At 37.2% G+C, this 22,949-nt stretch overlaps 2 protein-coding genes across 2 annotated transcripts in view; both read right to left on the bottom strand.

Moving 5' to 3' along the window:
* Positions 1-3,347: 3,347 nt before the first annotated feature.
* Positions 3,348-13,503, bottom strand: SNRNP27 (small nuclear ribonucleoprotein U4/U6.U5 subunit 27). Its single transcript, XM_006192774.3, has 6 exons — positions 13,353-13,503; positions 11,445-11,565; positions 10,221-10,333; positions 9,569-9,648; positions 5,728-5,792; positions 3,348-4,672 (listed from the first exon to the last, which is right to left on the bottom strand). The coding sequence occupies exons 1-6, from the start codon at positions 13,384-13,386 to the stop codon at positions 4,618-4,620; spliced, it is 468 nt and encodes a 155-aa protein (XP_006192836.1). The 5' UTR covers positions 13,387-13,503; the 3' UTR covers positions 3,348-4,617.
* Positions 13,504-16,794: 3,291 nt separating this feature from the next.
* Positions 16,795-22,949, bottom strand: part of GMCL1 (germ cell-less 1, spermatogenesis associated) — a 42,228-nt gene continuing 36,073 nt past the window's right edge. The window contains exon 14 of the mRNA XM_032497740.1: positions 16,795-18,873. Coding sequence (XP_032353631.1) covers positions 18,745-18,873 — 129 coding nt within the window. The 3' untranslated portion in view covers positions 16,795-18,744. The remainder of the gene's footprint in view (positions 18,874-22,949) is intronic.

The following is a 22,949-nucleotide window of genomic DNA, read 5'->3' as shown; positions in this document are numbered from 1 at the left end:
TTTATTAATTGGGTAACTAAAGGTCAACATAAAAACCAAGGGAAGTGGTTAAGTGAAAAAAGGTCACTGAACTATATTCACGAATTCAACAGATATTTATTGAGTGCTTTACTCTGTGCCAGGCACTGAGGCTACAGTAGCAAACAAGACAGAAGCCCTACTTCTGAAAACTCAGTCTAGTGGAAGAACCAGATGGTAATAAATGAATACAGAGTGAGTCAGGCAGTGATAAGCTGTAAGGAAAAGGAAACTGCAGAGCATGTGGAGAAACTGGAACTCTCATACATTGCTGATGAGAATGTAGAATTGTGCAGCTGCTTTGGAAAACAGTTTGACAGTGCCTCAAAAAGTTAAACAGAGTTACTATATGACCCAGTAATGTCACTCCTAGTTATATACCCAAGACACATATGTTCATACAAAGACTTGTATCTGAATGTTCACAGCAGCACTATTCGTAATAGCCAAAAAGTGGAACTACCCAAATGCCCATCAACAGATGAATTATAATTAAAAATGTGGTATGTCCACAGAACAGAGTAATATTCAGCCATAAAAAGGGATGAAGCACTGATATATGCTGCAACGTGAATGAGCCTTTGAAACACTATACTAAGCAAAAGAAGCCAGAGACAAAATGCCACATATTGTGTGATTCCATTCATATGAAATGTCCACTTATATGAAAATGTCCAAAATAGGTACATCTTTAGAGAAAGAAAGTCCATTTAGTGGTTTCTGGGGTGGAAGATAGAGGTGGATGAGGGAAGAGGAGTGACTGTTAATAGAGCATGGGGTTTCATTTTGGGATGATGAAAATGTTTTAGAATTAATAGTGGTGATAAATGCATAAATCTGTAAATATACTAAACCACTGAAATTATGATAGATTTTAAAAGGGTGAGTTTTAAAAACAAAGAGTGAAACAGGGTAAAGGGATAGAAGAGGAAAGGGGGGGGGCTGCTATTTTGGATAAGGTGGTCAGGAATGACCCTATTTTGAGCAGTGATCTGAACAACATAAAGCAGCTACCCATGCAAATCTGGGAGTTGGGGAAAGGGGCTGGGAGGGAGGAGGAACATTCCAGGAGGAAGAGTAAGTAGGAAGACTCTTGAGGGAGATGCGTGCCTGTTCTCAAGGAACAGCAAGGAGGCGTGGCTGAGTGCAATAGAAAGGGGGCGAGGCTGCAGGAAGCCAGGGTCCAAACTGTACAGACTTGTAGGCCACAGTAAGGACTGGACTTTACTCTCGAAGACACAAAACCACCAGAGCCAGGAGCAATGTGATCGGACATACATTTTAAAAGGTTCACTCTGCTGCCAGGTGGAGAGTAAACTATGGCAGCAAGAGAAGGAAGGAGACATTACTTGGGGGGGGGGGGGCACTGTCCAGGCAAGAGAGATGGCTTCTGTTATGATAGGTGGTGAAAAGTATTCAGATTCAATATATATCAAATCACCACAATGTACAATTTAACTATCTTAAAATTTTATATGCCAACTATATGGCAATAAGTCTGGGGAAGAAAAGTGGTTGGATTCAAAATATACTCTAAAGTTAGAGCCAAAAGGCTTTCTAACGAATTAAATGTAGGGCACAGGAGAAAGAAAGGAGTCAAAATGACCCTAAGGATTTTGGTCTGAGCAGAGGAGTGGATGCAGGGGCCACTTACTGAGATGGGGAAGCCTCAGAGAAGGCTGGGCAGGGGAAAGAGAGTTCAATTAATTTTAAGTTTGGGGCGCCTAATAATCCAGGTGCATATACAAGCCTGGAATTCAACTTAAAATAGTCAGGCTAGAAGTATAGTTTTGAGACCGTGGCAGATGTTTGAAGCTATGTGAATAGATGACTCACCAGAGAGAGACTAGACAGTCCAGGGATTGCGTCCTGGAGCACTCTGACATTTAGACACTCAGAAGATGTGGCACAATTTACGTCTTCTGAGGAGCAGCAGCCTGTCAGAGGAAGACAGGATGCTCCATCTTTGTTATTCTTATAGAACCAAATGACCTGATGGATACAAGTTCCTTCAAACCAAGACTTCTCTTAAGATCAGAGAGGTCTTATCTCTGGATTTTTAAAGATTTCCTTCTCTTCCATTTCTCTGGTGTTAGCTCATGGAGAGTGAACCTACTGACCTACGTGGTAGTCTCAGATTATCTCTTTACAAAGCATGCTGTTTTCAGGATCTGAAGTCAAATCTCTAGCAGCACCACACTAAACTGGCAATCCAAAAACCTATCATTTGACTTTGGGCTTATCATTTTATCCCAGAAGTTTTAGCTTTCCAGTAAGACAACAACTGGGCCTGCTTTTCCTTAGATGTGCACAGATGTGATCAGAAACAGTCCTTGTCATGGATAATTTACAGATTCACAGTTTTTTGAAGAGTGGGGGTAAGGGAACTGGCAAATAGTCTAAGCAAAATAATCCAATTTCTTGGGGGCAGTGACGCTGTGCAGTGGGTACCACAGCTGCGCAGCTCATACAGCACACTGAGATACTGAGGTACTGAAGGCAGCAGGCAGTATAAACACCCACAATTCCTGCCTCTATGGTCTGAACAGCCTCAGCTTTGTCATTTGGGAGTGGAGATAACAGTACCTGCTCTATTGTATAAGGATTAAATGAGCCAAGGTGCTCTGTACTACAGTGCAGTCATACTATTATTACTTTCTTTATAGGGAACTAATTTGCCAGGAAAGCTCATAAAGAACTACAATAGATGGTCAAATTTCAGATGCAGTAAGGATGGGAAAATCCAGCTAAAGACACTTCTAAAGTCACATACTTGTAAGAATAGTGATTACGTAATTTTTTTAAATAGCAAAAGATTAGAAAAAATTTCAGTGCCCATCAACTGGGGATAAATTAAAATAAATCCATCCTACAACGAACCATAATTGCTGTCCTTTAAAAAAAAAAGAGGTTAAAAAAAAGAGGTAATATTACATACGCCAATAAGAAACAATCTTCAGATGCAGTAATAATTGAAAAAACACTAGGTGCAAAACAGGGTGTAGAGTTTGCTTACATTTGAATAATATGTGTATTACTGCTTCTGTATATATGGAATATTTCTGAAAGGATACACAATTAGCTCATTACTATATACCCTTTGTGCTGTCTAAATTGTGTCCTACATGTTTATATTAATAACAAAACCCACAAAATTTAAAATCTAAAAAAAAAAAAAAAAAATCAAAATTAAAAAAAAAAAACAAAACTAACCACAAAGCCTCAAATATCAGTGAGATATGAAACAGAATGGATAATGGTCATTATCTTCAATATAAAAAGAGCTTCCTTCAAAAAAAAAAAGAAAAAAAAGCTTGCTAAAAGATAAATGGAGCCAAGATTTGAAATTAGTATTTCACAAAAGAAATATACACGGCTAACACATTCTTAAAATGTTCATCTCCCTTAGAACCAAACAGAACCAAATACCATTATTTTACCCATCAGACTGGGAACTTAAAAAAAAAAAAAGATTTACACTCAGTATTGATACATGTGTATGAAATTGGAATGCGCGCACTTTCCAGCCGCCTACGTGTGTCATAAGCCTTACTACATGCACACAAAGGGTGGAACACACACCCCTTATCCCACCCAGCAATGCCACAGCCGCCCAACTAGACCGAGGAAATAAGGCAACAAGTACAAAGAGATACATGCAACAGAGATACCACTCAGTTTTGTTTCTTCCTTTACCCCTAAATAATACACTCATAGTTTTAATTATAACAGCAAGTCATGGGAGGGAAGCCAACATTTACCAATAAAGGATTAATTAATAAATTATGGTATAACCAAGTAGCTACTAAAAGCTGTTTCCAAAGAATTTATAAGAGCATTTAAAAAATGTTCACAGTACATGGCAGAATAAGGATTAACAAAAGAGAGCAGCATAAACATTCTGATCTCTGTGGGCAGGGGCAAGAAATACATGCTGAGAGGAGCCTAGAAACACAGACACCAAAATACTAACCTTCTGGGGGAAGATTACAGTGATTTTTGGCTTTTTTTTTTTTAATTTTCTGGTTTCCCTCAGTTTTTAATAAGCATGTACTGCTTTTCAATTGGGGAGAAAACAGTAAATGGTATTTGGGGGCAAAAAACACAGAAGATACAAAAATCCAGTTATACTTTTCATTCTAATTTTTAAACTATGAAGAATTATGATACTAAATTTATATATGAAAAAAGAAAATGTGTAGGGTGATTCTTTAATCTAATAATAAAAATATCAAATATAAAAGGGTAGAAATACTGCTTTATTTGAGAAACTGACTTCCAAATTACTTTTATGTGTTTTAAAAAGTCCTAAAGAGCATCCAAGAAGAACACATATGTAGCTTCCATAGGAATAAGAACAAAGGAATGGGGCTGATGACTGCCCCAAGTGGTATTTCCTACAGGAAAAAAAGTAACATTTAACCTTCTATTTTTGAGGCAGGGTAACTGAACTACACACATCATAAATAAAATTTTCTTACTTTACAAGGAGGAAGGACTGTGATCCCGTTTTTTGATGCATATTAAATACAAAATACAAAATCCACTGTTCTAATCAAGATGAGGGGGAAAAAAAATCATTCTTCAACATTTCAATTCTCATGCAATGAAATCCAAAGGTCTGTTGAATCCACCTTTTCGATTCATGTACTGCCTACGATGAGAAAAGAAAATTTATTGTTTATTAAAAAAAATTCTGGACTCTTCTTATAAAAGAAATAATCACATGCTTTAGAAATTTAACCTATAAATCATCTTTAAAATGGCAAAGTCTAGGGCAAGAAGTGTTCAAGGTTAAAATCCAAATAGAAGTATGGAACTATACTTTCAAAATTATTTGGGAAGATTCTATAGACTTTAAAAAAAATCAGCTGAAAATCTGTATTTACTTTAGGTAATACTAAATACATAGTTTAAAGAAATGGAGAAGAGTTTCAAAATAGGTACCCATCCATCAAGCAAATCCGATTTCATACTGTACTAGTTCTCCCCATAAGACTTTATTTGAAGGCAATTTTATGAAGAACTGTTGATAATTCTGGTTCTTTAACTCACAGCAGTCTCAAATCACAATCTTCATATTCTAAATTAATTGGAATATCAGTCTTTTATCAGTGATAAAGGTAGAGAGGAAAGCAATGTTTCAAGATGTCTTGACTTTTCCATTCATTCAGTGAGATTTCAAGCATGGACTGGTTTGTTCTGTGGTATTAACACACTGACTGTCTACTGCGGATGGGGTGCCCCTGGGGAAATAACAACTGTCACTTGGTTTGGGGTGATGTGGCGATCAACATGTTAATATGCCTATACTTAACAGAAGGAGACTTACTGCTGAATTACTTACACAATCAAACTAGGTAAAGAATTCAGGAGGGATCTATTTTAGAAACAATTAAGTGAAATTAAAGCTTAAAGACTTGAGATTATGCTATTTTGAAGAAAGAATCACCTACAGCCCTAAAACATTTAAGCCAACTACCTTTTCTCTGTAATTGTTACTAGCTCACATATGAATTTGAAATTATTTTAACATGCCAGAATATAAGCAAGGAAGATTAAAATAAAGAACACTACGTAAAATATTAAAGTAAGGGACTGTACAGAAAACTGCTACATTTCCTACAAACATGATTATCCCACAACAAATTCTTTCCCAAGCACATAATTTATATTAGTTCAAACATCATAATGGCAGCTATTGCATACCTATACTTCCTCTTCTGAGACACATTTATGGCATAGGCGTTTACAGAGCCATCCACCTTTTTTCCCTGGAGAAAAGCAATTAAAAAAAAAAAACCAAGAGAAAGGATATATTAAGTACCTTTTCAGAGCTGGATCCCACGGACACACTTAAGCGACAAGATTTATTTAAGAATGAGGTCCAGAATGAGAGAATTTTCAGATACTGATGATATCCCATGAGCTCCCAAGCGTTACAGCTCTCTGTTCACATTTTTATAGTCACACATAAGCAATTAAACCAATATTCAAACCAACAGACACTGAGGGTATATGTATTATGTACAAGGCATGCTGCAAAGTAGGGTAGCAGATCCTCACCTTTTCTGGTCAAAGAATTCTTCAAAACCAAATAAAGTTATGGGATATTTTCTCTAGAAAAATTCACATTCACAAAAGTTTAACTTATGACCTTAGCTCACGGCATGCTCAAATCAGCCACCATTCATAGCTAAATCCCATTTCTTGCACAGGCCTTGCAATTTTGATTTTTAAATCAAGAATCAGAGTACAAAATAACAGCCACTAATGTAGTGTCACTTGTATCTCGGACTTTCTATTTCATTCATTCCTTTATGGGTCTTTTGATTCAGCCAAGTAAACTCACCACTTTCTGTTCCTTGTGCCTGAATTGCCCCCCCCCCCCCCACATGGCCAGTCTTCAACCATCTGGTTCTTATCCATCCTTCAAGGCCCAAATCAAATGATCCAGCTGCCAGGAAGCACCATCTTCTCTGACTCCCACAGGATGTTAACTGTGCTTTCCTCACAACACCCTCCACTTTTCCACTCTGCGTCATCACAATGTATACACACAATGCAATTTCCCACGAGACGGCAAACTCGTACAGAGCTTGATGGAGGGATACGGGTGTGAGTGACCTTTGCATTCTCACGGCCTAGGCTACTGCATTTGCAGGTGCTCAGAAAATGACTGTTACAAGTATGAACACTATAATAGTGGGGTGTATGTATCTCCTTGAATTAATTCTTATTTTGTGGTTGGCTTTATTCCTTTGATAACTATGTAAGTTTAAAAAGTGAAAGCTCTAAACATTCTTAGAAACAATGAACAGTACATATACATAAATTAAAAAAAGGTGTAGTATATTGTATATATGTATTTACATGCAGTATATCGTATATGTGCAGTCAAACTGTAACAATTCTACCTAATCAAACTGAAAAAAAAACTTTTCTTGTATGAATATTCTTTATTAATCTGTCAGAAAAAAATTAACACTTAAAGGGCTTGGGAAATAAAATCATTTTTTTTCTCATTCATATCTCTAAACTTTATTCATCATACAAGGTTTATTTAAAATTGATGTATTAAATAAATGTGTATTGCATCATTATAAAAAAAAAAAGTATGACCACTGCTGGTTAATGACATCATGCGGTCACGTGCATGTACACACAGGTAGCCCTCTCCCAGCATTACCCGTGGGAGTGAGTGCCCCCTATCTGTGCAGCATACCTATCAGATCCCTGTGTTAGCGCGAAAAAAAGATTCTTACCCACTGGCATGCACAAGTGAGGTGCATATTTGAAGGTAAGCTAAAACAAATATATTTGGTCTTCCTTTTCTGTTTCTGTTTTCAATGTATTTTGGGGGAGAGGGGAATACTGGGTAAATTCCTGAAGTTCAATTCCTAAAGGCTTACTGATTTTTGAAAACTATTTGCAGAGTTGTATATTATTAGCCCTATTCTCATTTACATGCTGGGATAGAAAATTATCCATTAATAAACAGAAGCAAACTTTGAAAGTTTCTAGAATGTCAAAATGGAAGGGAAAGAAAGTGACTACATTGACATATGAACAGGTTCCACTATAAGTAAATGGTGAACTATCACCAGATACACATTACCAAAAAATACAAATGAGCTAGAAATTTTGTAACTCATAGTCATGAAGCCAACTGCATACAAATTAAATTAACATCCTCGCAGATGCCATTAAAATAACAACCGACATCAATTCTCATGGTACTCCATAATTTTAATGGGATCTGTAAATCTTCACCTAATTTTTCCTTTATAAACAAACATCTTCAGCACAGATTACATTTAAAAGTGTAGTGTAGCTTCATCTTTACATCTGATGCTCAAGAATTTCAAACATAACATCAGGCAATGGTAAAACCAAAAAAGAAAAAAGAATTCTAATAAGGTCCTCCCCTATTCTTCTAAAAATAATAAAATTTAGTTGTCTTATTTTGGAGATATTTTTATTCACCTAATATGTGTATTAATAAACCAGTTCATTTATAAAATACTCTTGGAATAACACATAAGGATTTGGTATATTCAAGGAAAAACCCCTGATACATAAACTGTATTAAATTCTAAAATGGGATTCACATAACCATTTGTGAGAATAAGAGCTCATTCTTAATTTTCTCACCTCAAAACGTTAGTCGTGCCTCGGTACTCCTCTTAGGTCATACACTGTCATTAAAAACAAAAACAAAAACCATGCAAGCCCTACACAATCACATCAGTTAGAAAGAAACTCTTACAGCATCTGATGTTACCCTACTCCATTCACAACTCAATGGCATACAATATTAGGGGAAGTGGATTATTTTTGACAACTTGCCTCAAAAATTTCAATTTCCATTTGCAAAATTAAATGGATTTAAAATTCTATAAAAGAAAGCTTTAAAATTCTATTTTCTCTCTCTGCACACACTCTCCCTGTCTATCCTTACTAGCTTCCTCTCTATCTTCCCTTCTCTTTTTCAATTTCCTCTCTCTCCAGGTCTTCCCTTTGCCCTATTCCTCTTTCTCCCCCATCTCCCTATCTCGCTCCCACTTCCCCCCCTCTAATTGCTCTCTTCAGCTCCCTCTCCACAAACCCTCCCTCCCTTCCTTATTCACTCCAATATTATGATCAGGGCTAAAGACTATTCACCCTTCCATCAACCCCTCTTCTGAGCTAGGACATACGTATGCAGCTACGCAAGGCCGTCTTTATCTGGCAGCTGCATTTCTTTCTGTTTCACAGCACTTCCCTTTCCTATAATCCTTTCTTGATTAACCCTAACACCCCATCTTTCAGCCTGACACCTCAGAGTCATCACTGACTGCTCACCTGTACTCCCACCACCACTAACCCTGGCTCCTGAATGGTCCTCAATATTCCAGCCCCTCTTCTCAGTTCAGGCCTTCACCATCTTTCACTGCACAATTCGGCAGTTCTCCCAGCCTCCCACTTGTCCTCCACGATGCTCCAGGTCATCTCTCTAAAACACACATATAATCTGTCACTTCCTTGCTTAAAAATAATTGCTTCCTCTCCTCATCACCTAAAGAATCAACTCTAAATTCCTCAGCATGGCTAAGGGTTTCGAAAGCCTTGTGATTCGCCTCCCACCTCTATTTCTAGCCTTAGTCGTAGTCACCAGCCCATCAACACCCTTTCCCTAGTCACTGAATTTGAAATTCCCACCATACACTATGGCATATTCACGCCTACATGGCATTTTCATGAGCTCTTCCTTCTACTTCAAATGATCGTCTTCCTCTTCTTTGTCTGACCAACTCTACTGGCCCTTTAAGATCGAACTCAAACATCCCAGGCAAATACTCTCTGAGTTCCAGTGGCTGCTCACCACTTCCTTCTCTTTGCTTTTGGATCCCTTCACACAAATAGTTACTACCTTCGAACTGCATAAATTTATATCAGTGGAAGAAAGTACAAGTGATAATAATAAAAAAAAAAAAAACAGGGAAAAATGGGATGGTCATGATAGATTAGTTCAAATAAGAATAGTTCACTGGCTACATGTTTCACTTACCTTTGTGGAGTCAAAGGAGGCAAACCCCATTAACTTCATCATTTCTATTTCTTCTTCGGTTTTGCCCTCTAAGTCTTCCTCTACAACAATAAGTGATAAATTTTTAAACATTGTCCTTCTATATACATAAAAAGAGGTGATAATAGGTTAATAGTCATTCCACCTTATCAGCAGAGAATATACAAAATAACTAGCTAAAGACTTGAGTTTAATGAAAGAAACTCTTCAATTTGGACAGAATGTAACTTTATGTGCAAGGAAGGACTGTGCTCTCCATCCTCCGTAAGAGACGGCTAAAAATGACAGGCTTGGAGCCTTGAGGCAGGCCCACCTCTAACATCAGACATGAAACTAGTTTTGAAGATACTTTCAAAGTAGAATATTCTTATGTTTTAAACTGTCCTTTCCATATCAGGAGCACTAAATAACCAGCAACTAAGGTACAATTAAAACAAAATCTCAAAACCATACACAATGAACACTACAAAAAAATTTAATACTTAAATGCTCAAAAAGTATACTTTATAATTTTATAAATTATTATATTTTATATTATTATATATAATTATTTTATGTTATGATAATGTTATTTTACTGAAGTTATTGAAACAAGGCTATACTCTTCCTATAGTTATTTAACTAGTAACATTACCAGTAATCTGACGTTCTTTGCTCTTTGTTTCTTTTGTTTCTTTCTTCTCCTCATCTCTTCTTTCTTTCAGTCGAGAAGGGGAAGGAGATGTGGATCTATGTCGTCTTGGGGATCTAACATTTAATATGTAAAGATGTCAGAAACAGAGGCATACCTGACGACTTGTGCTGATGAGCACAGATATACGTGAACACCTGGAAGGTAAAGGCTGAACAAAAGCCAAGCTCTAGAGAACCAGGAGTTTGTTCTCCAAAGACGAATGAGAAAGAAGGTTCTGCAAGGCCCTGATTATTAACAAAAATTATTTATCTTTTAATCATCAGTTACGTTCAATATAGTTAGGGCTAAAAGATTTTTTGTAGCGCAGAAAAAGTAATGAAAGTTTCTAACAACTGCACACAAATGCACAAAGTGTGTCTGATGCTTATTAAGAATCGGAGTCCACACTTACATGTGGATTCTAAAAAATACAACAAACTTGTGAATATAGCAGAAACAGGCTCACAGATGCAGAGAAGGAGCTAGTGGTTACCAGGGGGGAGAGGGAAGAAGGAGGGAGAAGAGGGAGGGACAAGATGGAGGTCGAGGATCAAGAGGTAAAAGCTATCAGGTATAAAATAAGCTACAAGGATGTGCTGTGCAACATGGGAAATACAGCGAATATTTTATAATAACTATAAATGGAGTATAACCTTTAAAAATTGTAAATTACTATATTGTGTTCCCGTAACATATAATACTGTATATCAACTATACTTCAATTTAAAAATGGTATTATAAAATAGAAGCATAAATAAACAAATAAAAGATGCTGCTCAAAAAAAAAACAGAATCAGAGTCGATTTCTAAAATTCTTTCTAGATCTCACATTCTTGATTACATACTTGAATAAACTGTTAGCACTAAAAGTTAATAAAAAGCAAAGAGGACAATACAAAACACTTATTGTTTTACTCTTGCCAAGCTAAGTGCTTTTCATGTCTTATTTCTTATTTACTCTTTAAGGCAACTCTACTATGTAGAGCGTTACTGACCAATTATTTTCTGCTACTGGTAATGTTATTTTACCAACGGGAATGTTAGGGTTGGAATAAAGTGGGATTACATTACCCTCATTTCATGAAATTGTAAATCCCTTTACTAGTGATAAAAACAGTTAAGGACAGTGACCGCGTAGCTGCTTTGAGACTTCTGGCAAAACTTCTGGTTATTTTTTGCACTTACCTGGATCGTCTTCTGTGTGGGGATCGAGAGCGGCTTCTTCTCCGATCTCTCTCTCGGGACCGGGACCTCTCTCGGCGCCTGCGTTCTCTCTCCCGGGATGTGGACCGGGACCGCCTACGTTCTAATACAAAAACACACAAAATTGCAGAGCCAAAAATTATCTCAAACATCTAGCGCTGCCCCATCTAACAGAAATGTAATTCGAGCCATTTCTAATTGTCACACTAGAAGAGTGAAAAACAGATGAAGTTAATTTTAACAGTGTATGTTATTTGACCCAATATATCCAAACCATTATCATTTCAACATGTACTCATTATAAAAAAAATTAATGAGATGTTTTATTCCTTTTTTTCCCCTGTACCAAATCAAGGAAATCTGGCATGTATTCTATACTTAAATGGCACTTCTCAATTAGGACTGAGAACATTTTAAGTGTTCAATAGCCATAAGTGGCCAGAGGGCTCATTTAACTTTTAAGATCAAATTCGATTAGTTGAAGGTGAAAAAACCAACCAGGTGGCAGAATCGAGGGTCTAAGTGAGATTTCCCCCAATCAAAGTTCTGGTTTCTCTACTTCTCACTGCCCCTTTTATGGGCTGGGGGCCAGAAGACGTTATGAGGTGACTCCCTGGATGCCAACTCCTGAATACAGATTTCCCTACTCTAAACTGGGAAGGAAACACTGAGTATTTAAGAACCAGACAGCATCACATGCTGAGGGTTATGCAGTGTGGCATCACTTCAGACATTAGTTTTTTTTTTTTTAATTAAATTAACAAACTATATTTACTTAGGGCAGTTTTAGATATACAGAAAAATTGAGATAGTATTACAATGAATTCCCATAGACTCTCACTCTATCTCAGTCTTCCATGTTATTAACATCTTCCATTAGTGTGGTACATTTGTTACAATTGGTGAGCCAATATTGTTAACATTATTTTTTGTTCTGTTAAAAAAAATTCTTTTAAAAAATATTTTTCATTTTTTAGAGGGGTAAGTAATTAGGTTAATTAATTAATTAATTTTTATTATTTATTTGATGGAGGCTCTGGGGATTGAACCCATAACCTCCTGCATACTAAGGATGTGCTCTACCACTGAGCTATACCCTCCTCCTAAAAAATTTTATTTATTAAACTATAGTTGATTTACAATTTTGTGTTAGTTTCAGGTGTGTAAAGTGATTCAGTTATATTTCAGTTATCTCTCTCTCTCTCTCTCTATATATATATACACACATATATATTTTTTCAGATTCTTTCCCATTTTGTTTTATTACAGGATATCGAACATAGTTCCCTGTGCTATACAGTAGGTCCTTGTTGTTTATATATAGTAGTTTGTATCTGCTAATCCCAAATTCCTAATTTATCCCTGCCGCGAACCTTTTTCCCCTCTGGTAACCGTAAATTTGTTTGCTGTCTGTGAGTCTATTTCTGTTTTGTAAATAAGCTCATTTGTATGATTTTTTAAAAAACATTCTACACATAAGTGATATATGACATCTGTCTTTCTCTGACTTACCTCACTTAGTTCACATTTGTTTTTAAAGGTGGGTAGTATTACCTCCAATGTCTAATTACGGGAAATCGGCGAAGAAAGGTTGGATGACTTACACACGGTCACTCGGAAACTGAGGGAACCGCGGTCTGCCACAAGTACAACAAAATTTACTGAATGAGGCTGACAAAGAGTCGTCTAAACCCTAATTTAGGGGGGAAAACTGCCTTCAAGCTGAGAGCTTAAGCCGTGTAGGGCCCACGTCTTCGTTTCCCGATCCACCCCGCTCTCCTTCTCAGGATAAAAAGGTCCCCCTCTCCGCCACCCTTATACAGATTTAAAAAAGCTGGGGATGCGTCTCCGACCGAAGGCCCACAGCCTCAGAACTGTTTCTGGACTCACCCCTCCGCGGGGAACGGCTGCGGCTGCGACCCATTCGGATTCCTCCTCCACCTCAAGCCCCGGAAACGACTGTGCAACAATCTTCCGGGAAGGGCCTGGAATCCGTTTTCACCGCCGACTGGAAAATGTCGGAACTACTCGCCAGGGTTCCGGCTTCTAAAGAAGGGAGGCGGCACTGAGCTTGCCCAGAATCAAGCGGCCCCGCCCCGATGCTGCCTTTTCTAAGCCCAGAAACTCCGTTAAGGGCAGAGCTACCTACCCTCTCCGCTCTTACAGCCCCGCTTTCGCGATGGCTTCCCCATCTTTTGTGTCCATGGTGGGCATTAAAATGTACTGCCTGATGTTATAGAATGTCTGGAAAAAGCCGTGTATAAACCACCCTAGCACAGTTCTCATTTCCCCCCGTTTTTCTTTCCATTTATCTTGTCCACATGCATAAAATATTTCTTATTAAACCAATTCTAATTCTTTAACGCAAACAGTTAAAGTCCACACGGGGAAACACGAGTGTGGGTCAGGAGGCGGAGAGAGCAAGGGGAAAGAAAGCATGGATGAGTGCTTTTATTGAGTTTTGTGGGAGGGAGGAGCAAAGGCAGGGAAGCTGGCAAAGCAGATATAAATTTGGTAAGTTTGAATAATTTCAGCGGGCCTTGGGATGTAGGGGCTGTCCAGAGCTGTTGGTACCTGACCCTGGGGTCATTAGGGCAGAGGAATAATGCCTTGGCTTGTGAGTTTGATAAAGGAGGTGGCTGGAGAGTATGGGCTTTCCACTGGCTGGTTTGCATATGAAAGTCACACTCAGAAGGGGAGTCATTTGCTGTTTCTGGGAAATAGCGAGCCCTGGGAAGGCAGTCTCAGCAAAGTTCCAGATGTCAAAACATCAGAAAATAAAACTTAAAAAGGCGTAATTAATACACAATTACTCATACAAATATTTATTGCACACCTATGTACCAGAGGACTAATCCGTGAAAAAGAAGTCTGCTCTTCAGTAGCTTGCAATCCAGTGAGGGACACAAACAAGTAAACAGGGTCACGGTGCACTGATAGGGGAAGAGCAAGATATTATGAGTGCTCATAAAACAGGACCTAACTGGTTTGAGGGGGAAGGTTGTCAAGGTTTCCAGGAGGAAATGATGCCCAAACAAGACCTTAAAGATGAACAGAAATTAGCCAGGTGAAACGTGGTGGCTTTTGTGGGGGGACAGGTGGAAGAGATTGTCCAGGCAAAGGAGACTGCATGTGCCAGGGCAAGAGGCAATGGGAGAGGACATGCTAAAAGCAGAGAACTAAAGAAGTATGGCAGGCACCTAGGGAGCACGGAGTGAAAACGTCAAGACAAGGCTAGAAGCCTTGTAAGCTATGGAAGACAGCAGTCCTAAGGCAAAAGCAATAGAGAGCCTTTGAAGGGTTTTGAGGATGGGAGGCAATCACATCTGAGTATATTTAGAGAACACTGTGGGTAATGTGGAGACTTGATGAGAGGGGGAAAACTGTGAGGTCAGAGAAGTTTTAAGAGAATGCTGCTTTTTAAGCAGAACAAAGTGGTCAATTTTAAATATTAAAAGTAATGGAAAAAACCACATCTAGCCTATAGGATTTAGCAACAAAGTCTGTTGACTCAGGAAGTCTTAGCGGAATTGAGTATATGTATGGCTTTTGCAGTGGAGACAGAATTTGCAGAACCCTCCTGAGAAGTCCGGCCTGATGCAGGGCAAAATGCAATGGAGGGAAGTAAATGTGTAAGGTTTTTTGAAGATGGGAGAAACTTAAGCACATTTAAATATTGGTGTAAACGAGTCAGTATGGCGGGGAGTTGGGGGGAGTAAAGTACAGAAAAGAAAGAGAAAAACCAAAGGAGTAAATTTCCTAAAGGGACAGTCCTGAGATTAACTTTAGCCAGGAAAAGAAATGGTGTATCTCCAAATGGCTCTTTCCCCTTTAAGATGTGGAATAAAAATTGTGTTTGGCCAGGGCTTGCTTATTTACTGATCAAGTTGCCCTCTCTCAGGATGTAGATTATCTTGCGCTGTACGTCTTCACTGTATCTGGAAGAAAAAGCCTCCCTGTTTCCAACACATGGTTTAAGGTTCCCTCATTCTAATGGCCATTTTAATGGATTCTTTGTAGGGTAGGGTAAGGGTATGGTCAACACTTGTGATCACACTTGCTTGTAAGTTTCCTCCCCAACTAGATAGTAATTTTTCAATAAAGGCGAACTGTAAAGTATGTATGTACTTAACATAGAATCAACATTAATCCTCTGTATTTCCCTGCAAATATACCATCTCTAGCCTTGGTTAAATTTTGTTTTACCTTTTGCAAGTCAATTTTAAATAAATTCAGCAGCCTTTACAAAAGTATCCTACTTTATCACTACAAATGGATGCGTGTGTTGAGTCATTTATTCCCCCCCTTGAAGTAGTCCTGACCACTAGGTAACAGTTGCTGATGATGTTTGAAGTTTTTGTTTGTTTGTCTGTTTTGCTTTTTTATGCCTGTACAAGGACCTTGGGAAGAATCTCTGTGGTTGGGAGGAAACTGTCCTATGACCTCTGTTTTTTAATTTAGTCATGTGGCTTAGGTCCACATTCAACATATCATTTGAAATTATGATTCAACGTATCATTTCAGGTGACTGGCAAGTTATCTATCGTCTCTTGCACCCCTGGCTCACATGGGTTCATCTTTAAGGGAATATAACTTCTGACATAGTTTCAATGTTAACAGTCTAATATTCTAGATCAACTCTGATAGAATTTTGCAATGATTGAAATATTCTATATGTGCACTGCCCAATACAGTAGTCACTGGCTACATGTGGTTAAACACTTACAATGTATCTAGTGTGTTTGAGGAAGTAAATTTTAAATTTTATTTAATTTTAATTAAATTTAGATAGCCACAATGACTCTTGGTAACCCTATTTTTGCATTTGATGTTGAAAATTGTTCACTAATGGTGGCAATCAAGCCTACTGAAAGACTTGAAATGTGATAAAGTGTTGGCTGCGAAACACTTGGTAAGAAAGTGAGTGACTACCATGGTTCATTTAGTTTTGCCTACCTTGCTAAGTTCCAAGCCAAATCTATTTAAAAAAAAAAAAAAAAGTGGGAGGGAGGGTATAGCTCAGGGGTAGGGCACATGCTTAGCATGCACAAGGTCCTGGTTCAATCCCCAGTACTTCCATTTTAAAAAAATTAAATAAACTTAATTACTGCCCTCCCCTCAAGGAAAGGTACACTCATATCCCTCTTTAATAATTTAGCATGGAACTCTAGAACATTTTCTCTTAAGGACCTTCTCTTTACTGATAGCCAAATAAAAGTAATTATTAGTGGGTAAATACTGTTTTCTAGCTCTTGCAGCTTAAAAAAAGACTTAAAAAAAGAAGGCAGAAGCTGACAAACACAAAAGCTTTCATATAACAGTTTTTATATACTTCAGCTGCACTTTTAATATTTTATTGAAAATATTCCAATTAAAAAGAAAAGTATGCAAACATTAAAGTATTTGGTAAGAAAACAAAAGCAGATCTTTACTATCAATGTAAAGTACCAGCTGACAATGACCAGTTTCTCAAATGAGAACACAACCTACTTGTGACTGAAGAAGTAAATTAATTTGTTTGTGAATGACACGCAATTTGGCCAGGAAAGAACCAATGGACAGGAACCATGCGTGTGTAATTCCAATGTGATTAATTCATATGAGTGAAATGAAATAATCAATTTTACTCACTAATAAACTTTATCTTTACTTCCAAGATATGTAAAAATTCAGTTATTCAAATAATTCAATTTAAGATTGGTACTTATATTCTTTAATATGTAAAGGTAAGGAACCTCTGATGTTGTAAGATGGGAAAAAAACAAAAGCATCTCATGGAAAAGAGATATAATTATAGCCAAATACAAAAACAAGAAATGCAGCCTATTGATACAGCAAATTATTGTATTAAAAACGTTTAAACTACAGTCCTAGGAGTGAATATGGGGGAGGCCTTTAAAAGCTGCCTTCAAATTCACCATGAAGATGAATTTTGAAAAGAGTGATTTATGAATCTGTGGACATATCACTAAGAAAGAAAAACTAGCAATAAATTCTAAAAGTTAAATCTAATTGGAGAAAATCCAACTTGAAAAAAATTCTGGTTTCAACTAAGTTTTTTTTTTTTTTGGTTCATTTTATATAGCTCATTTATTCTTCTTCCAAATGGATATTTATTATTTGTACAGATACATAAAAGTAATTCCCACTTCATAAACATACTAAAAATATATATTAATCACAAAAAGTACTCACTCTGGGAAGACGATGAGCATGGCTATTTTCAAAACAGCAGTAAACACAAGAAGCCAACATACATAAATCATGACAAATGTACATCTCATTTTTGACAAAAATAATTCTATTTGTACATTAATGCTTTATTGTCAGCTTCTGTATGATATCCTCCAACCTTATTTACATTTACTATGAAATTTCTATCAGCATGTGTAACTCAAAGGCACTCAATTCAGAGGTTATAAAGTCCTGAGCTTAAGTAGGAAATAAGATTCCCAACCAAAATTTGAACATAAATAATTATAAAGATCATAGAATATAATGTTTAAAGTGTAATATTTGGTACATAAATAATCTATGACCTAATAATAAAGTTGTACAGAATGTCAAAAAGACCATGTAAGGCCTAGCAATAGCCTCAAAGTCAAAATGATTTTCTCCCCTATTCAAGTTTATTTGAATGTCTGAAGCTGACTTTGTTGTTGTTAAAATCCTAGGAAAGCTAAATAAAAAGCAAAATAAAATAGCATGAAAACGCTTAAGTTAAATAAAACATTCTTCAGCTGAGTCTTCAAAACCATGAAAAAAAAATTAATGATTAAAAACATTTTTGACTAGGAGGAGGAATCATAAAGAGTAGCTAAAAAATTAAAAGCTTTAAACACACCAATGAAAGAGCATTTATGATTGGCCATTCAAATGATTTGTTTAGCATTCTTTTAGCCAAATAAAAATAAAACAGACGGATAACGGAGGTTCACCAACATTAGGTAGGATCAAAGTTCAAGCTAAGAATTAAACTCATATTTGGTCACAGAGAAATGTGAGATTTACCTACAGCAATTTTCTACTGATGCTGAATTAAAAGCATGAGTCGACATTTTTATAACAGAAATGGTTTGACAGATATTTTCTTGGCTTTAAAATGTTTTTCCATAGATGCATAGAAATGTAATGAGGATAAGAAGAGTCTTCTGTATTATCTGTACAGTTCATAAGGCCTTTGACATTGTTAGTCACCTTAGATGTGAAATCCTTAGGGTCATTAAATTAAAGCTGGCCAAAAAAGCTTTCAAAGTGCTACTGTTTCAAGCTGATGAGATCCTCAGTTTTCTGGATTTTCCGGATGATGATTATTTTCAGCTCTTTTTTCTGGAGATATATACAGGAAGTTACAGCAAATATATAAAGGGAAGATCAGAAGCCTGCTGTCCAAGTTCATCACAACTTGTTCCTATAAGACAAATTTGTAGCTTTAATGATAATGGTAATATTATAGAAAATTAAACACAGAAACAAATGGTTGAATTGAGTGAACTGCAAGTTAGTATGGTGGTTAAAAGCTTGCATCTGGTGTCTGAGAATCACTGCTCAAATCTCATAACTCCCACCTGTTGTCTGTGTGACCCTGGGCAAGTCACTGACCTTATCAACTGCAGCTTCCTCGCTGTAAATGGGGCCAGTAAGAGTATCTACCTCATAGAATTATACTGAGCATCGAATGAGACAAAGCACATAGAGGACTCAGCAAAGCCAGCTATATGCTAAGTAATCAATAATGCTAGTTATTTTCATTATTGAAAAAATTCTATTCTATCAAGTACCTACATATTTTATGAGTAGACACAGTCCAGAAGTACACACTTCTCATTTGGCTTCAATGTCTGATGGTCTTTATGTAATAGCACATCCTTGGGATGAAGGTGGGAAGTTATTATTATCATGGTTCCCACTCTGGTCTAAGATTTCCCACTGGATCTAATGCAAACATGCTATTTGTCTCTTGGAACATAAAACACATTATTATGTAAAATCAATTTCAGTTCAGTTACATCAATATACATGAGAGTGCCTTGGAATCCCACAGAGATGGGAGTTGATACTACACCTGAGAGCTGCAAATGGAACCATCACTCACTCATGCTACAGCTCTCTGTTTGGAACCCTTTACCAACAGCATTTGGTGAACAGAATAAATCCTCAGAGAATAAGCAACAGCACTGAAATGAGAACTCCTACTTTTTAAATAGTTGGATACATTCTCTGAAATAATATACATTAGTTTCACTGTTATACATTTTGGAGAATAAACTTTTAAATGCTCTTTCAATCTAGAGCTTTACATTTTTTACTGAAGCATGCTTTCCTGCAATGAAGAGACTAAAACTGGGACATTTGAGTGACTGATGGAGGCTCAACTGGACACAGCTTCTGACCTGGATTATAACAGCACCCTCTACCTTGTCTTCCTGCCATTATCATGTCTATAATCCTCACACATCTCTGAGACATCCTTCTATAAAGCAAATCTAGTTAGCATAGCCCTGTGAGAGGGACAGTTCTAAAGTAAACAGAAAGATCGCTAGCTTTCCTATGTGTCACCAAAAATTATTATTAAAAAGATTCATTTTATATTAGCAATTAAAATACAAAACACTTAGCACTATACTTCCAGGAAACACATAGGAATAATATAGAGGGGGTACCTAAATTTTAGAGAGACACAAGACCTAATTAAATGTAGACAATACCACATTCTAGAAGGGAAGATACCAATTTCCCACAACATATTTATATATTTAACAATATAAATCAAAACTCTCAAAGGATTTTTTGAGAGGAAACTCAACAAAATGATTCGACACCCCATAGAGAACAGTAATCATGCACAAAGAGCCCCAGGATTTCTGAAAAGAGGGGAATGAAGGTGAACTTGCATTACTGGTATTAAAATCCTTTTTAAAGCAAGTCTAACTAAAACAAAGTATTGTTGTCTCCACAATAAAATTAGTAACACAATAGGAATCTCAGAAATGAAACCAAGTATATAAGAACTTAGTATATGATAAAAATGGCATTTCAAATATACTGATGATACACTTCAAATGTATCATCAAAATACTCCAATGAAAAAATTGAATGAAAGGAGTAAAAAAGGCCGAGACGCAGCCTCAGTCGCCTGGCACCTTCCGTTGGGTCAGTGGTGTGAGGGTCTCGCCAGGGCGTGTTGTCGGCGTCACCCTGCAGGTCCCGGCGGAACATAAAATACATTATGTTGGGCTTGTCCAGGTACCGCCTTGACAGCGGCTCTGCCCAATGCCCAGACGAGGCCACAGCCCACACCCCAAACAGCTGGGCATCCCTACAGCTAACTTTCCTGAACAAGTAGTAGATAATCTTCCAGCTGATGTATCCACCGGCATTTATTATGGTTGGGCCAGTACCGGAAGTGGAGAGGGCGATAAGATGGCAGTGAGCACAGGATGGAACCCAATTGTATTTAAAAAAAAAAAAAAAAAAGAATAGAAACCCCCCAGATAACTATATAACCCCAGGCAGAAGGCTCTAATATCACATCAAAATAAGAAATCATTAAAGGCACAGATTGTTTCATGAAGGTTGAAAGACAAATGACAAAAATGGGAAAGTAGATCATATTATAAGTGTTATCATTCTTTATATAAAAGCTGTTAAAATTAACAAGAAAACATAAATACCTTAATTAAAAAAAGAAACAATTATGAATGGTCAATTTTCACAGTATGTTCACTAAGTATATAAAAAACCCAGCTGTATCAGAAACCAAACAAATGAAAATCAGAACAAATGATTTGTTTCCACTTATTATATTAGGAGAAGGATTAGAAAGAACAATAATACACTAGGCTGCATATATTCTCCTGCACTACAGGAGGGAGTGTAAGTTTGGACAGTTATTTCTGGAGGGCAATTTGGCCATTAGAAAATGTATACACCATCTGACAAGAATTTCACTTCTTGGAATTCATCTTTAAAACAAGAATTATTTAAATTATGGTATATCTAAAGTGACTATTATGCAGTAACAAAAATGATGTTGTGGATATATATTTACTGACAAGAAAAGTTATATACAACAAAGTGGAAAAAAAGCAGGTTACAAAATGGTTAACAGTAAGATACAACTTTGGAAAAAAAAGATACATGTGAAGAAAAAGATGTCAGTGGTGCCACCTCTCAGTGGATTATGTATGACTTTCTTCCCCTGCTTATTTCTGTTTTCTATTTTTTCTACAATAAACATCTATAACTTACGTAAAACACACATATACAACCCCTCCACTAAAATCCTTCCACAGCCCTCTACAGATCTCAGGAAGAACTCCATCCCCAGCCCGCCCTGCCCAGGCTCTACCCCTACTGAACTGTTCCTCTTCCAAACCTCAGTTCTTTGAATGACCTATGTGCTCCTTGGCTGCCTTACTCATCATTCGAGGCCTGGTTCAGGTATCCATTCACTTTTCAACTTGTCTAGGAGAAGAGGTTTTCCCTGATCTGTCTTCCCTTCTCCTCTTCCCCCAGCCCCACAGTAAAGGTCAGAGACTTCTCCCTCGATACCACAAACTCTCTGAGCTCATCTCTCTCAACTACTTAGCTGTACAACATAAGCCCCTTTCTATCTCCTCCACTCCTAGCATACAACCTAGCACGCAGCAGGCACACAGGTGTTAAGTGAACAAATCAAGGAACACTTGGAAAGAAACTACCATCTTGGCCTGGTGCTTTTTAATTAAGTCTCTGGCTGCTCTGAGCCATGACGATATTTTTCAGTGAAGTTCCATGTGGAAGGTAAAGACAGACATTGTCCATGCAGGTCCAGAGGGTGTGACAGGGACCAACAGAGAATTCTAATGGAGGTGGATTTGGATCTTCCTATTATGTATCTACCTTCTCACATACTGCCCACCATGTGAGAGTCAGCTCTCTGTCACTAGAGATCCAACAATGGCTGGAGGACCCTCCGTAAGAACGCTGTTAAAGGGCTTCTCATACAGGGTAGGTGATGTTAGAACCATCACGTCCAGGGTTCCTTGCAATGTTAAATTCTGATGTTCTATGAGAGTCTCTTCAGTTTGAGGAAAACCACTTTACTTCTCACAATCTGTGTGACCTTTAGGCTCTGAACCCTTTATTAAAACAGTATGTCCTTTGGAATGCTGGTTAGTTTTAATAGAAATAAACTCCCTCAGTATTTTGACAGCTCTCATTTTACTTTTTGAAAAAGGTTTACTTTCTCATCACGACATTCTGAAACTTCTACGTGCATATGTGATACAAGAAGAAATAAATAGCTTTAGAGATAATTTTGGCAACATTACAGATGTTTGTCATTTTGGAAACCTATTGTGCACGAGGATAATATCTCTTAATATCCAGGAGCTATGGAGACATACTGGACTGTCTTTAAGGCTTCTGCTATTAATGTGTAGACAAATACATTCATGAACACAGTGGATAAAAAATTAAGATTCAGAACTTTCTGAAGATCAT

The sequence above is a fragment of the Camelus ferus genome, chromosome 15 (genome assembly GCF_009834535.1).
Source record: "Camelus ferus isolate YT-003-E chromosome 15, BCGSAC_Cfer_1.0, whole genome shotgun sequence".
Classification (NCBI taxonomy): Eukaryota; Metazoa; Chordata; class Mammalia; order Artiodactyla; family Camelidae; genus Camelus; species Camelus ferus.
This window is presented reverse-complemented; position numbering and strand designations above follow the sequence as displayed.

What these genes read in the sequence shown, in the direction of transcription:
- SNRNP27 (XM_006192774.3), bottom strand. Translation starts at nt 13,386, where the DNA reads ATGGGTCGCAGCCGCAGCCGTTCCCCGCGGAGGG. An exon ending in CAGCCGTTCCCCGCGGAGGG is followed by an intron (nt 11,566 to 13,352) that starts GTGAGTCCAGAA and finishes TTTTTGTATTAG; the next exon opens with AACGTAGGCGGTCCCGGTCC. An exon ending in CAAAGAACGTCAGATTACTG is followed by an intron (nt 9,649 to 10,220) that starts GTAATGTTACTA and finishes TTATTGTTGTAG; the next exon opens with AGGAAGACTTAGAGGGCAAA.